The sequence below is a fragment of the Pagrus major genome, chromosome 23, assembly GCF_040436345.1.
Source record: "Pagrus major chromosome 23, Pma_NU_1.0".
Classification (NCBI taxonomy): domain Eukaryota; kingdom Metazoa; phylum Chordata; class Actinopteri; order Spariformes; family Sparidae; genus Pagrus; species Pagrus major.
Genome location: NC_133237.1, coordinates 28,238,287 through 28,249,525, shown reverse-complemented (window position 1 = coordinate 28,249,525; position 11,239 = coordinate 28,238,287). Strand labels below are relative to the sequence as shown.

The following is an 11,239-nucleotide window of genomic DNA, read 5'->3' as shown; positions in this document are numbered from 1 at the left end:
TGACCCTGACCCTGACCCTGACCCTGACCCCTGACCCTATTGGGAAGTAATTGGAACTTGAAAGTCGGATTCGGAACAGCGGTGTTTCGGAGTGGAAGGCCGTCCCCGTTATTATGTGAGCAGCTTCTTTAACCTTTGGCCACATCGAACATCGAGTCCTGTAACTCCCACACTACGCTGTGTAACTCCGACACTACGCTGTGAACCAGTCCTGTAAACTTTGTGTTCTGAAAAATTGTGCACACAAAACAGTTTGGAAGCAAGTTTAAAGTTACACTGCTTCATTTCCTTCAACAATAAGTTTGCAGGCATCCAGTTCTCTGGTTACGTGACTGGTCATGTAGAAACGATGCATGCGAGCGAGTCAACTTTAATAAACTGAGACGATCCATCAACCTGCTCTGACTTTTAGTTATTTGATCTCCAGATGAAACTTTACTCTCCGTTCTTCTGACGCTCCTGATGAACCTGATAAAGCAGCGCTGTGGCAGGTGAGCCAAGCTGAAGCGACCTGGGTACGTTTGCAAAAAGACAGGCTGGGCCTGCACAGGTGGATTACTGCGGACTGATGTTCAGGTGAGTGATGACTTGGCTCTCAGCAACACTGCTGTCATTGTGTAACGACACAGAGAAAGTCAAGCATTACATTGGCAGCAAACTGTGAGGGGTAAGAGGTGAGCTGCAGGGTGTAGAAACAGGTTTGTTCACATAAAAGATTTAAGATTCAGTGACAGTTGCAAACCAAGCGTTGCCAGCAGTTTTACTATTATTCTTTATTTACCTCCCTCTAGTATGTGAGATGAGGATTGTTTGCAGTGTTGCATCAGGGTGGTGAAGCTCGCTGATGAAAGATGGGACACCATGAGCAGGGTGTGTGGTTCTTCACAAAGGCTGGAATGAGGAGAGGTGGGTCATAAAGAGGGTTGGAGTGGAGAGGAATGAACAGATTGACTGGCTTTAAATACTTACACTGAACCAACACAAATCTGTGATACAGATAAAAGATTAAACAGTGCTGACTGTGTGAAAGTGTGCAGAGTTCAGGTGAGGACCGACTCGTTCAGAGTCGACCTGACACTGAGCTTCATGGGAAAAAATAAAAGTACTCTTATGAAACCAGAAGCATCAGAGCAGAGCAGCTGGTTCTGTTTGAGCTTGTGGGTCAACGCACCTGTTTTATTATAATTATGAACTTTACATTTAGCACTGAGCTACTTCAGATGCATCTATCTCTTATTTCCCTTTTCTACTGGTCCCACATAAACCCAGAAGATCGGGCTTTTGTGTGCACTCTGCATTTTCACCCGGGTCGACTGACTCTGCAGGATTTTCTCACCTCGGCTCGGCTTTGATCCAAACGTGGGAGGACATTTCTGGAGCTAACTGAGGTTAGCATCACTCTGGTTCCTCTGTGGGATTATTGAACTGGATTTTGGATTATTACAGAAAATAATCTGTGTCAAACATTATAAATGATCAGTTTCTACAATATCTGCAAATGGTGACAGTATTCTGGTAAAGATCGTGTTTATGACTCATAACAACGTTAAAAAGGGAGAATCATGTGAATCACAGCGATGCAGTGTCGTCCAACATTAATGAATGAATTAATATTTAAAACTCTTGGGATACCTGGCTGGATGTTCAAGGTTTAAAGTGTTAATGTGAAACCAAGAAACATTATGATGCAAAAAAATATATAACTTTTCTATCTCAATCTTTCCTGAACCCAAACGTTCACGCCTTTTAGTGGCATGAAAAGAAAAACCATCGTGGTCCATGCTGAGGGACCACGATGGTTGAACGTTGGGTGATGGACCCGGTGTTCAGTATCAGTATCAGTTACACTCAGTTTTCACCAACAAGTCGAGACACATGAAGACGGTTCAATGCAGAAATACCAACATCAGCAGTTTAACTTTTAAAGGTCTTGCCCTTCTCAGATCCCAGAACAGAATCCCAGTTAAACTACCTGAGACTCAACTGGGATTAAGAGATTAAAATTAAGACACAAGTGGAAATAATAACTGAGGCTGAAAAGGATCCACACACTGTGGTCCTGTGGTCCTGTGGTCCTGTGGTTGTGTGGTCCTGTGGTCCCGAGCTGCAGGAGCTGCGGGGGTTCAACCAAACATCAAAACTTGATGTGATATTTTGGTTTCAGGGTGTTTTTGGCTCCTGTTTCATAGATAATGTGTCTTTGGAGACGTCTTGATGAAATGAAAGGTTAAACAGAGCAGCCAGAGGCAAAAAGCAGCCGGACGTGTTTCGACAAGATTTTAAAGGTTAAATATTGAGCTGTGACGATGTGAGAGTCTCTGTGGGAAGATTAACTTTCATTTATTTAAATAGAGGAGAAGCCCTGAAGACAACAAATCACACACAGTTAACAATGTTTCTTACATTGAAAAAAATCTACTTGACAGCAGCAAATTTTATTCCAGAGTTCAGACGTCGGTTCTGCACTGACGGCTCCTTTACGGCTGTTTTAAACAATAAAATACTTAACACGTGTCCATCATGTTGTAATGGATGTTAAACAATACAACCACCAGAGGGCGCCGCTCAGAGTCAAGTTGGTCTCGCATGGACCGCCACGTTTCCTTTCGCCGCCGTCCATCTCAGGTTAAATTCTGGTCCAGTCTCCTCCCAGCTGTTCTGTACTGACTGTTTGTCTCGGAGGTTCTGCTCGGTTCGTTTGGTCTGTGAGCCCTTGGAAAACGTGCAGACATACAGATGAAATGAAGTCCGTCCACATCTGTCTCTAACGTTGAGCATTAATGAGCCGTTGGAAGACGTCTCACTGCTGTGACACTGTGATACGTTCACAACTTGAACCATGTGGTGTTCGTACATCCCTCAGACGTTCAGAGCCTCGTTCAGTCCTACACTCACATGAAAGATGTTCAGTCGAGCATGAAGCCAAAAAAACTTCTCAGCTATGAAAATACTCTTGTGTGTTGTGGGGCCCGTAGAGCCTCTGAGCCGGCTAACTTCCTCTTTAGCTTCCGGCTAACTTGAACTCGGATGACGTGAATCAATCGCGCGGCTCTTCTAGACTTTGTAATTGTCATTGGACCGAATGGATCAAATTCTGACAGCGAAAGAGAAACGAGTCAAGTTGTGACGCTCAGAAACATTGATCCTCTGTTTGACTTTGTTATTAGCTCTTTAATGAGCTCAGTCACAGCTAACTGTTAACGGAGTCAGAATGGTGACACAGTTTATAAACTACAAACCTTCCTCCATTTTGAAGTCTCTGTTCGAAGGTCAGCTCTGTCAGGATGGTTTCTGTACAGCGCTGTAGGACATTACTGTAACATGGTTATAAGAAGCTCATCACAGAGCTTTTCTTGTTGTTTTTTGCTTGAAAAGTGTTTTTGGGCCGCGGTGCATCACCTGACGATGTAATCACACAGTTTGACCACTATGAAAACTGGCCTCAAAGCCTGGAGCTCGTCATGGGGGGTTGTGATATGTATTTAACGTTCTGCACGTTCTACCACATAAAATCCATCATTAAATGTCCACAGTTTAATTGTAAAGCTCTTCTGTGTTAAAAACAGTTAGCGGTTGCTAACAAGTGTCTAAATGAGACTACAGAGGTTGTCGGGGACATTAAACGTCCTCACAGCGAACACGGAGACTCATCTGCTCACTAGTCCGTCTTTACAGGCCACTTTAGTTACAAACACGTTCAGACCTTCTCCTCCTCGTCTCCCTGCAGGACTTCATGTTCTCATCCCAACATTTATTCTTGTTGCAAATGACATTAATATCACACAATTTATTTGTGTGACAGAAACTATGAACTAGACTTTGTTTCACTACAGGCTGTTATTAACCTGGAGTCGTGCTTGGTGTCAGTTTGTCTTCCTCTCACTGTATAATTACCTCCCACACTCATTCCTCAGAAGCTCTCACTACTTACTGTAACCTTCTCTACATGAGCGTTTGATCGCCTGAACTTTTGGCAGCTTCGTTCCAACACGTCGCACTAATTACAATCCAAAGGTCGTATGAGCCTGCAGGATGTGGAGACCTCACGCCTTGGCACTGATAAACAAACACCAGCATTGTCAGGCAGGTGAGCAGGTTTTAAGGTTACATTTTTCCCTGACCATCCCCGACACACCCAGGACCGGCCTCCACCACACATACCTGGCTCCCTGCCTCACCTGTTGCCGTGGTATTTGCTGAGTGATTGACAGCTCTGCAGGAGGTTAAATAGGAGGAGATACCCGAGCCTCGTCACTCTCCTCTCCTCTCTGTGTCGTCTCCAGCCACAGCAGAAGACAGCATCCATCATGACCAGCTACATGTCTCAGACTTCCTCCAGGTCAGTGAGGACCTCCATGGGAAGCTCCAGTGGCTCCCTGATCGGCGCCGGTGGGGCTTCACGGATGTCCAGGAAGTCCGGCAGTGTGTACGGAGGAGCAGGTGGTTTTGGAAGCCGCATCTCCTCTGCCTCCATGGGTGGTGGCGGTGGCTACGGTGGAGGATACTCAGCCTCCATGGGTGGTGGCGGTGGCTACGGTGGAGGATACTCAGCCTCCATGAGCTACAGCGTCTCCGGCATGCAAGACAGCGTCATCGGCAACGAGAAGTTCACCATGCAGAACCTGAACGACCGTCTGGCCACCTACCTGGCAAAGGTCCGCTCCCTGGAGAAGGCCAACGCCGAGCTGGAGCTGAAGATCAGGCAGTTTGTGGAGAGCAAGGTCGGCCCCGCCACCAGGGACTACAGCGCCTTCTTCGTCACCATCGCTGACATCACCGGCAAGGTAGACCTCATCCTCATCCTCACAGCTGACTCCATCCTCTGGTTCTGGTTCTGATGATGTTCTGTTTGTTCTCTCCAGATTCAGGCCGCCATCAGGCTGAACGGATCCGTCCATCTGAGCATCGACAACGCTCGCCTGGCCGCAGACGACTTCAGGACCAAGTGAGTCCAAATGACTTACTGCTGTAGTATCTGTAGTATCTGTAGTATCTGTAGTAACTGTAGTAACTATAGTATCTGTAGTATCTGTAGTATCTGTAGTATCTGTAGTATCTGTAGTAACTGTAGTAACTGTAGTATCTGTAGTATCTGTAGTATCTGTAGTAACTGTAGTATCTGTAGTATCTGTAGTAACTGTAGTAACTGTAGTATCTGTAGTATCTGTAGTAACTGTAGTATCTGTAGTATCTGTAGTAACTGTAGTATCTGTAGTATCTGTAGTAACTGTAGTATCTGTAGTATCTGTAGTAACTGTAGTATCTGTAGTATCTGTAGTATCTGTAGTAACTGTAGTATCTGTAGTATCTGTAGTATCTGTAGTAACTGTAGTATCTGTAGTATCTGTAGTATCTGTAGTATCTGTAGTATCTGTAGTAACTGTAGTATCTGTAGTATCTGTAGTATCTGTAGTAACTGTAGTATCTGTAGTATCTGTAGTATCTGTAGTATCTGTAGACCTGATCAGTTCTGATCAGACTGTGTGATGAGGAGGTTTGAATGAAAGTGTTGTTCACACTGGAGCAGAGAGTGAAAACACAGCAGCATGTGATGGAGGTGATGAACTGATCAGTCACAGGTGGAGGTGAAGACAGGTGGAGGGGAGGACAGGTGGAGGGGAGGACAGGTGGAGGGGAGGACAGGTGGAGGTGAAGACAGGTGGAGGGGAGGACAGGTGGAGGGGAGGACAGGTGGAGCAGCTGTGACCTCAGTCAGTTTTACAACGTTCAAAGAAGCAGCACAGGTGTGTAAGGGGTTACCTCTGTCTGTGTGTGTGTGTGTGTGTGTGTGTGTGTGTGTGTGTGTGTGTGTGTGTGTGTGTGTGTGTGTGAGTGTATGTCTGTGTGTGTGTCTGCGTGTGTGTGTGTGTGTGTGTGTGTGTGTGTGTGTGTGTGAGTGTATGTCTGTGTGTGTGTCTGCGTGTGTGTGTGTGTGTGTGTGTGTGTGTGTGTGTGTGTCTGTGTGTGTGTGTGTGTGTGTGTGTGTGTGTGTGTGTGTCTGTGTGTGTGTCTGTGTCTGTGTGTGTGTGTCTGTGTGTGTGTGGTAGTTGTACTACTATAATCAAGTAGTAGTGTTAGTAGATAAATACTCAGAGTATACGTGCAGGTGGTGACAGTGTGAGTTAGTTTTTATATTTGTATATTAATAATAGACTCAGAACAGAGTCTGTGATGTTCACACACCACAGTCACTCACCCTCTTCCTCTTCTTCCTCCTCCTCCTCCTCCTCCTCCTCCTCACCCTCTTCCTCTTCCTCCTCCTCCTCCTCCTCCTCACCCTCTTCCTCCTCCTCACCCTCTTCCTCTTCCTCCTCCTCCTCCTCCTCACCCTCTTCCTCCTCCTCCTCCTCCTCTTCCTCCTGCAGGTACGAGAACGAGCTGGCCATGCGTCAGTCGGTGGAGGCCGACATCGCCGGGCTGAAGAGGGTCCTGGATGAGCTGAACATGGCGAAGGGAGACCTGACGATGCAGATCGAGGGTCTGAAGGAGGAGCTGATCTACCTGAAGAGGAACCACGAGGAGGTGAGGAAGCAGAAACAATCAATATATTATAAAAATAGAGATTAAATATGTAAACAAAAGATCATTTGAACCAGAATCATTATTTAACAGCAGCGTGACACTCTGCACACATCAGTCTCTTCTAACAGACTCACTACTGACCTCTAGAGGCTGAGCTGCTCATCACACACACACCTGCTCTCTTTTATTTTTATAGTTATTTTCTTTACTTGTTTAGTCTAAAAAGCCACAGAACAGGTATATTTCATTACTCGAGGTGTGTTGATTCAATGATCAATGATCCAATAGCATCAAGTTTACACAAAATACTAGAAAATATTCACGTTTAAGAAGCTGAAATCAGAATTTTGATGTTTTTTCTTTAAAATCGAACTGAACAAAGTTACGGACGAGGAAAGATTTGAGTTCTGACTCTTTTTTTCAGAATTCTGAGAAAATCATCTTCTGTATTAATCAATTAGTTGTCAACTATGATATTAATCGGCAAATATTTTGAAAATCGATTAATCAGTTTGATCAATGAATCTCTGCAGCTCTGATACAAACAGACAGCAGACGGAGGTCAGGATGTTATTTATCGTACCAGCACTAACGTGGCCTCGCAGACAGGAAGTAATCCTGATTGGAAGTAATCTAATAAGAGGAGAATCATCCGTCAGCTCGGCCTCAGGGTGGAAAACAAACCTGAAGTTTAATCTGCGGAACCTGAGAACGACCAGCTGTTTCTGAGGGGCCTGTTAGTGTGAACACTCACTCTCGTCTCGTGTTTCCTGCAGGAGCTGCTGGCGATGCGCGCTCAGATGAGCGGCCAGGTGCACGTGGAGGTGGATGCCGCTCCAGGAGAGGACCTCTCCAGGATCATGGCGGAGATCAGAGAGCACTACGAGGGCATCGCCGCCAAGAACCAGAAAGAGCTGCAGGCCTGGTTCACGGCCAAGGTAACGCCGTGACATCACTTCCTGTGGACGCAGAGATCACCTGTAAGTTACGTGCATGTGTTGACTGGACCTCTCTCTCTCTCTGTGTGTGTGTGTGTGTGTGTGTGTTGTGCAGACGGAGACCCTGAACAAAGAGGTGGTCACTCAGACTCAGACGCTGCAGACGTCCAGGTCAGAGGTCACGGAGGTCAAACGGACGATGCAGTCTCTGGAGATCGAGCTGCAGTCGCTGCTCGGCCTGGTGAGCGTCAGACAGGAAGTGACACGACTCACATCGGTGTAAAATACTTGATGTTTACGTTCCTGCTTCTCTGTGCAGAAAGCGTCTCTGGAGGGAAGTCTGGCTGAGACACAGAGCCGCTACGCCATGCAGCTGTCCGGATACCAGATGCAGGTGAGGCAGAAAGCACGACTTGAATCGTGGCGCCGAACTGATTCGCGTTTCTTCTCAGACACTCGATGAAGAGTTTGTTCTTCTCGTCCTTCAGGTGACGTCGCTGGAGGAGCAGCTGCAGCAGCTGAGGGCCGACCTGGAGAGACAGGGACAGGAGTACAAGATGCTGCTGGACATCAAGACCAGACTGGAGATGGAGATCGCCGAGTACAGGAGGCTGCTGGACGGAGAGTCGAGCACCAGGTGAGACAGGATCACACCTGAGGGGGGCGGGGCTACAAAGGAAACAGAAAAGAAGTGTGCAAATAATAACTGTAGTAATCAGATACTCAGTAATTAGGTAGGTAATGAGTAATCAGTTAGTATTAAAGTCAAAATGTAAATAATAAAGCAGGAAGTCCTCGGCTGTCCTTCTGACTCTTCTGTTCTCTGATTGGTCGACAGTGTCAGCTCCCTCAGCTCCTCCTCTTCCACTTCCACTACGACCAAGCGTGTTGTGACAGTCGTGGAGGAGGTGGTTGATGGGAAGGTGGTGTCCTCCTCTAGCTCCTCCTCCTCCGCCGCAGCCATCTCTGGTCGCTCCTACCGCTGAGCTGCTGCAGAGGGCGCCAGCGACTCATCACCATCATCGTCATCATCATCATCATCGCTCAGTGATGCTGATCTGAATCTGATGTTCAACAAGAAATAAAATGAGAGTCCAAAGAGCCTCTGAGTGTTTGTGTCCTGATGTACAGTCACTTGAAATACATGAAGTATAAGTACAACAGAATACTACAGCTGTGTACAAATACACAGGATCAAAGAGCAGATGAAGATTTATACAAAGACACAGACAGGAGATACAGCAGTGTAAACAGATAAGTATGGAAGCTGAGAGGGGTCATGTGTGACATCACTGTGACCTGAAGATGAATTAAATATTAAATCATTTTATGTTTTAATTCGTCTCATCTGAAGAAAACGGTAAACAAACAAACAAACAAACAAACAAACAAATAAAGAAATATGATCCAAAGAGTACAAAAACATTAAAGTCAATGTAGGCTTAAAGATTCAGAGTCCAGTCCAGAGTCAGTCCAGTCCAGAGTCAGAGTCCAGTCCAGAGTCAGTCCAGTCCAGAGTCAGAATCAGACCATGGTCCAGTCCAGAGTCAAAGTCCAGTCCAGAGTCAGAGTCAGAGTCCAGTCCAGTCCAGAGTCGGAGTCCAGTCCAGAGTTAGTCCAGTCCAGAGTTAGTCCAGTCCAGAGTCAGAATCAGGTCCAGAGTCAGAGTCCGATCCAGAGTCAGAATCGGGTCCAGAGTCAGAGTCTGGTCCAGTCCAGAGTCGGAGTCCAGTCCAGAGTTAGTCCAGTCCAGAGTTAGTCCAGTCCAGAGTCAGAATCAGGTCCAGAGTCAGAGTCCGGTCCAGAGTCAGAGTCCAGTCCAGAGTCAGTCCAGTCCAGAGTCAGAATCAGACCGTGGTCCAGTCCAGAGCCAGAGTCCAGTCCAGAGTCAGAGTCGGAGTACAGTCCAGAGTCAGTCCAGTCCAGAGTCAGAGTCCAGTCCAGAGTCAGAATCGGGTCCAGAGTCAGAGTCGGAGTCCAGTCCAGAGTCAGTCCAGTCCAGAGTCGGAGTCCAGTCCAGAGTCAGAATCGGGTCCAGAGTCAGAGTCTGGTCCAGTCCAGAGTCGGAGTCCAGTCCAGAGTCAGTCCAGTCCAGAGTCAGAATCAGGTCCAGAGTCAGAGTCCGGTCCAGAGTCAGTCCAGTCCAGAGTCAGTCCAGTCCAGAGTCAGAATCGGGTCCAGAGTCAGAGTCGGAGTCCAGTCCAGAGTCAGTCCAGTCCAGAGTCGGAGTCCAGTCCAGAGTCAGAATCGGGTCCAGTGTTAGTCCAGTCCAGAGTTAGTCCAGTCCAGAGTCAGAATCAGGTCCAGAGTCAGAGTCCGGTCCAGAGTCAGAGTCCAGTCCAGAGTCAGTCCAGTCCAGAGTCAGAATCAGACCGTGGTCCAGTCCAGAGCCAGAGTCCAGTCCAGAGTCAGAGTCGGAGTACAGTCCAGAGTCAGTCCAGTCCAGAGTCGGAGTCCAGTCCAGAGTCAGAATCGGGTCCAGAGTCAGAGTCGGAGTCCAGTCCAGAGTTAGTCCAGTCCAGAGTCAGAATCAGGTCCAGAGTCAGAGTCCGATCCAGAGTCAGAATCGGGTCCAGAGTCAGAATCGAGTCCAGAGTCAGAGTCTGGTCCAGTCCAGAGTCGGAGTCCAGTCCAGAGTTAGTCCAGTCCAGAGTCAGAATCAGGTCCAGAGTCAGAGTCCGGTCCAGAGTCAGAGTCCAGTCCAGAGTCAGTCCAGTCCAGAGTCAGAATCAGACCGTGGTCCAGTCCAGAGCCAGAGTCCAGTCCAGAGTCAGAGTCGGAGTACAGTCCAGAGTCAGTCCAGTCCAGAGTCGGAGTCCAGTCCAGAGTCAGAATCGGGTCCAGAGTCAGAGTCGGAGTCCAGTCCAGAGTCAGTCCAGTCCAGAGTCGGAGTCCAGTCCAGAGTCAGAATCGGGTCCAGAGTCAGAGTCTGGTCCAGTCCAGAGTCGGAGTCCAGTCCAGAGTTAGTCCAGTCCAGAGTCAGAATCAGGTCCAGAGTCAGAGTCCGGTCCAGAGTCAGTCCAGTCCAGAGTCAGTCCAGTCCAGAGTCAGAATCAGACTGTGGTCCAGTCCAGAGCCAGAGTCCAGTCCAGAGTCAGAGTCGGAGTCCAGACCAGAGTCAGAGTCGGAGTCCAGTCCAGAGTCAGAATCAGACCGTGGTCCAGTCCAGAGTCAGAGCCAGAGTCCAGTCCAGAGTCAGAGTCGGAGTCCAGTCCAGAGTCAGTCCAGTCCAGAGTCAGAATCGGGTCCAGAGTCAGAGTCTGGTCCAGTCCAGAGTCGGAGTCCAGTCCAGAGTTAGTCCAGTCCAGAGTCAGAATCAGGTCCAGAGTCAGAGTCCGATCCAGAGTCAGAATCGGGTCCAGAGTCAGAATCGAGTCCAGAGTCAGAGTCTGGTCCAGTCCAGAGTCGGAGTCCAGTCCAGAGTTAGTCCAGTCCAGAGTCAGAATCAGGTCCAGAGTCAGAGTCCGGTCCAGAGTCAGAGTCCGGTCCAGAGTCAGAGTCCAGTCCAGAGTCAGTCCAGTCCAGAGTCAGAATCAGACCGTGGTCCAGTCCAGAGTCAGAGTCGGAGTACAGTCCAGAGTCAGTCCAGTCCAGAGTCGGAGTCCAGTCCAGAGTCAGAATCGGGTCCAGAGTCAGAGTCGGAGTCCAGTCCAGAGTCAGTCCAGTCCAGAGTCGGAGTCCAGTCCAGAGTCAGAATCGGGTCCAGAGTCAGAGTTCGGTCCAGAGTCAGTCCAGTCCAGAGTCAGATTTAGGTCCAGAGTCAGAGTCTGGTCCGGTCC

The 11,239-nt window shown here is 48.1% G+C and overlaps 1 protein-coding gene across 1 annotated transcript; it reads left to right on the top strand.

Moving 5' to 3' along the window:
• The first annotated feature begins 4,319 nt into the window (after positions 1-4,319).
• On the top strand, positions 4,320-8,101 carry LOC141019020 (keratin, type I cytoskeletal 50 kDa-like). The gene is made up of 7 exons (XM_073493779.1): positions 4,320-4,784; positions 4,863-4,945; positions 6,366-6,522; positions 7,299-7,460; positions 7,576-7,701; positions 7,780-7,854; positions 7,949-8,101. The coding sequence occupies exons 1-7, from the start codon at positions 4,320-4,322 to the stop codon at positions 8,099-8,101; spliced, it is 1,221 nt and encodes a 406-aa protein (XP_073349880.1).
• The last annotated feature ends 3,138 nt before the right edge of the window (positions 8,102-11,239 follow it).

Bases quoted from the DNA above. Each gene is read 5' to 3' on its own strand.
- LOC141019020 (XM_073493779.1), top strand. From the start codon at position 4,320: ATGTCTCAGACTTCCTCCAGGTCAGTGAGGACCTCCATGGGAAGCTCC. The intron at 6,523-7,298 runs GTGAGGAAGCAG...TGTTTCCTGCAG, and splicing joins TGAAGAGGAACCACGAGGAG to GAGCTGCTGGCGATGCGCGC. The intron at 7,461-7,575 runs GTAACGCCGTGA...TGTGTTGTGCAG, and splicing joins AGGCCTGGTTCACGGCCAAG to ACGGAGACCCTGAACAAAGA.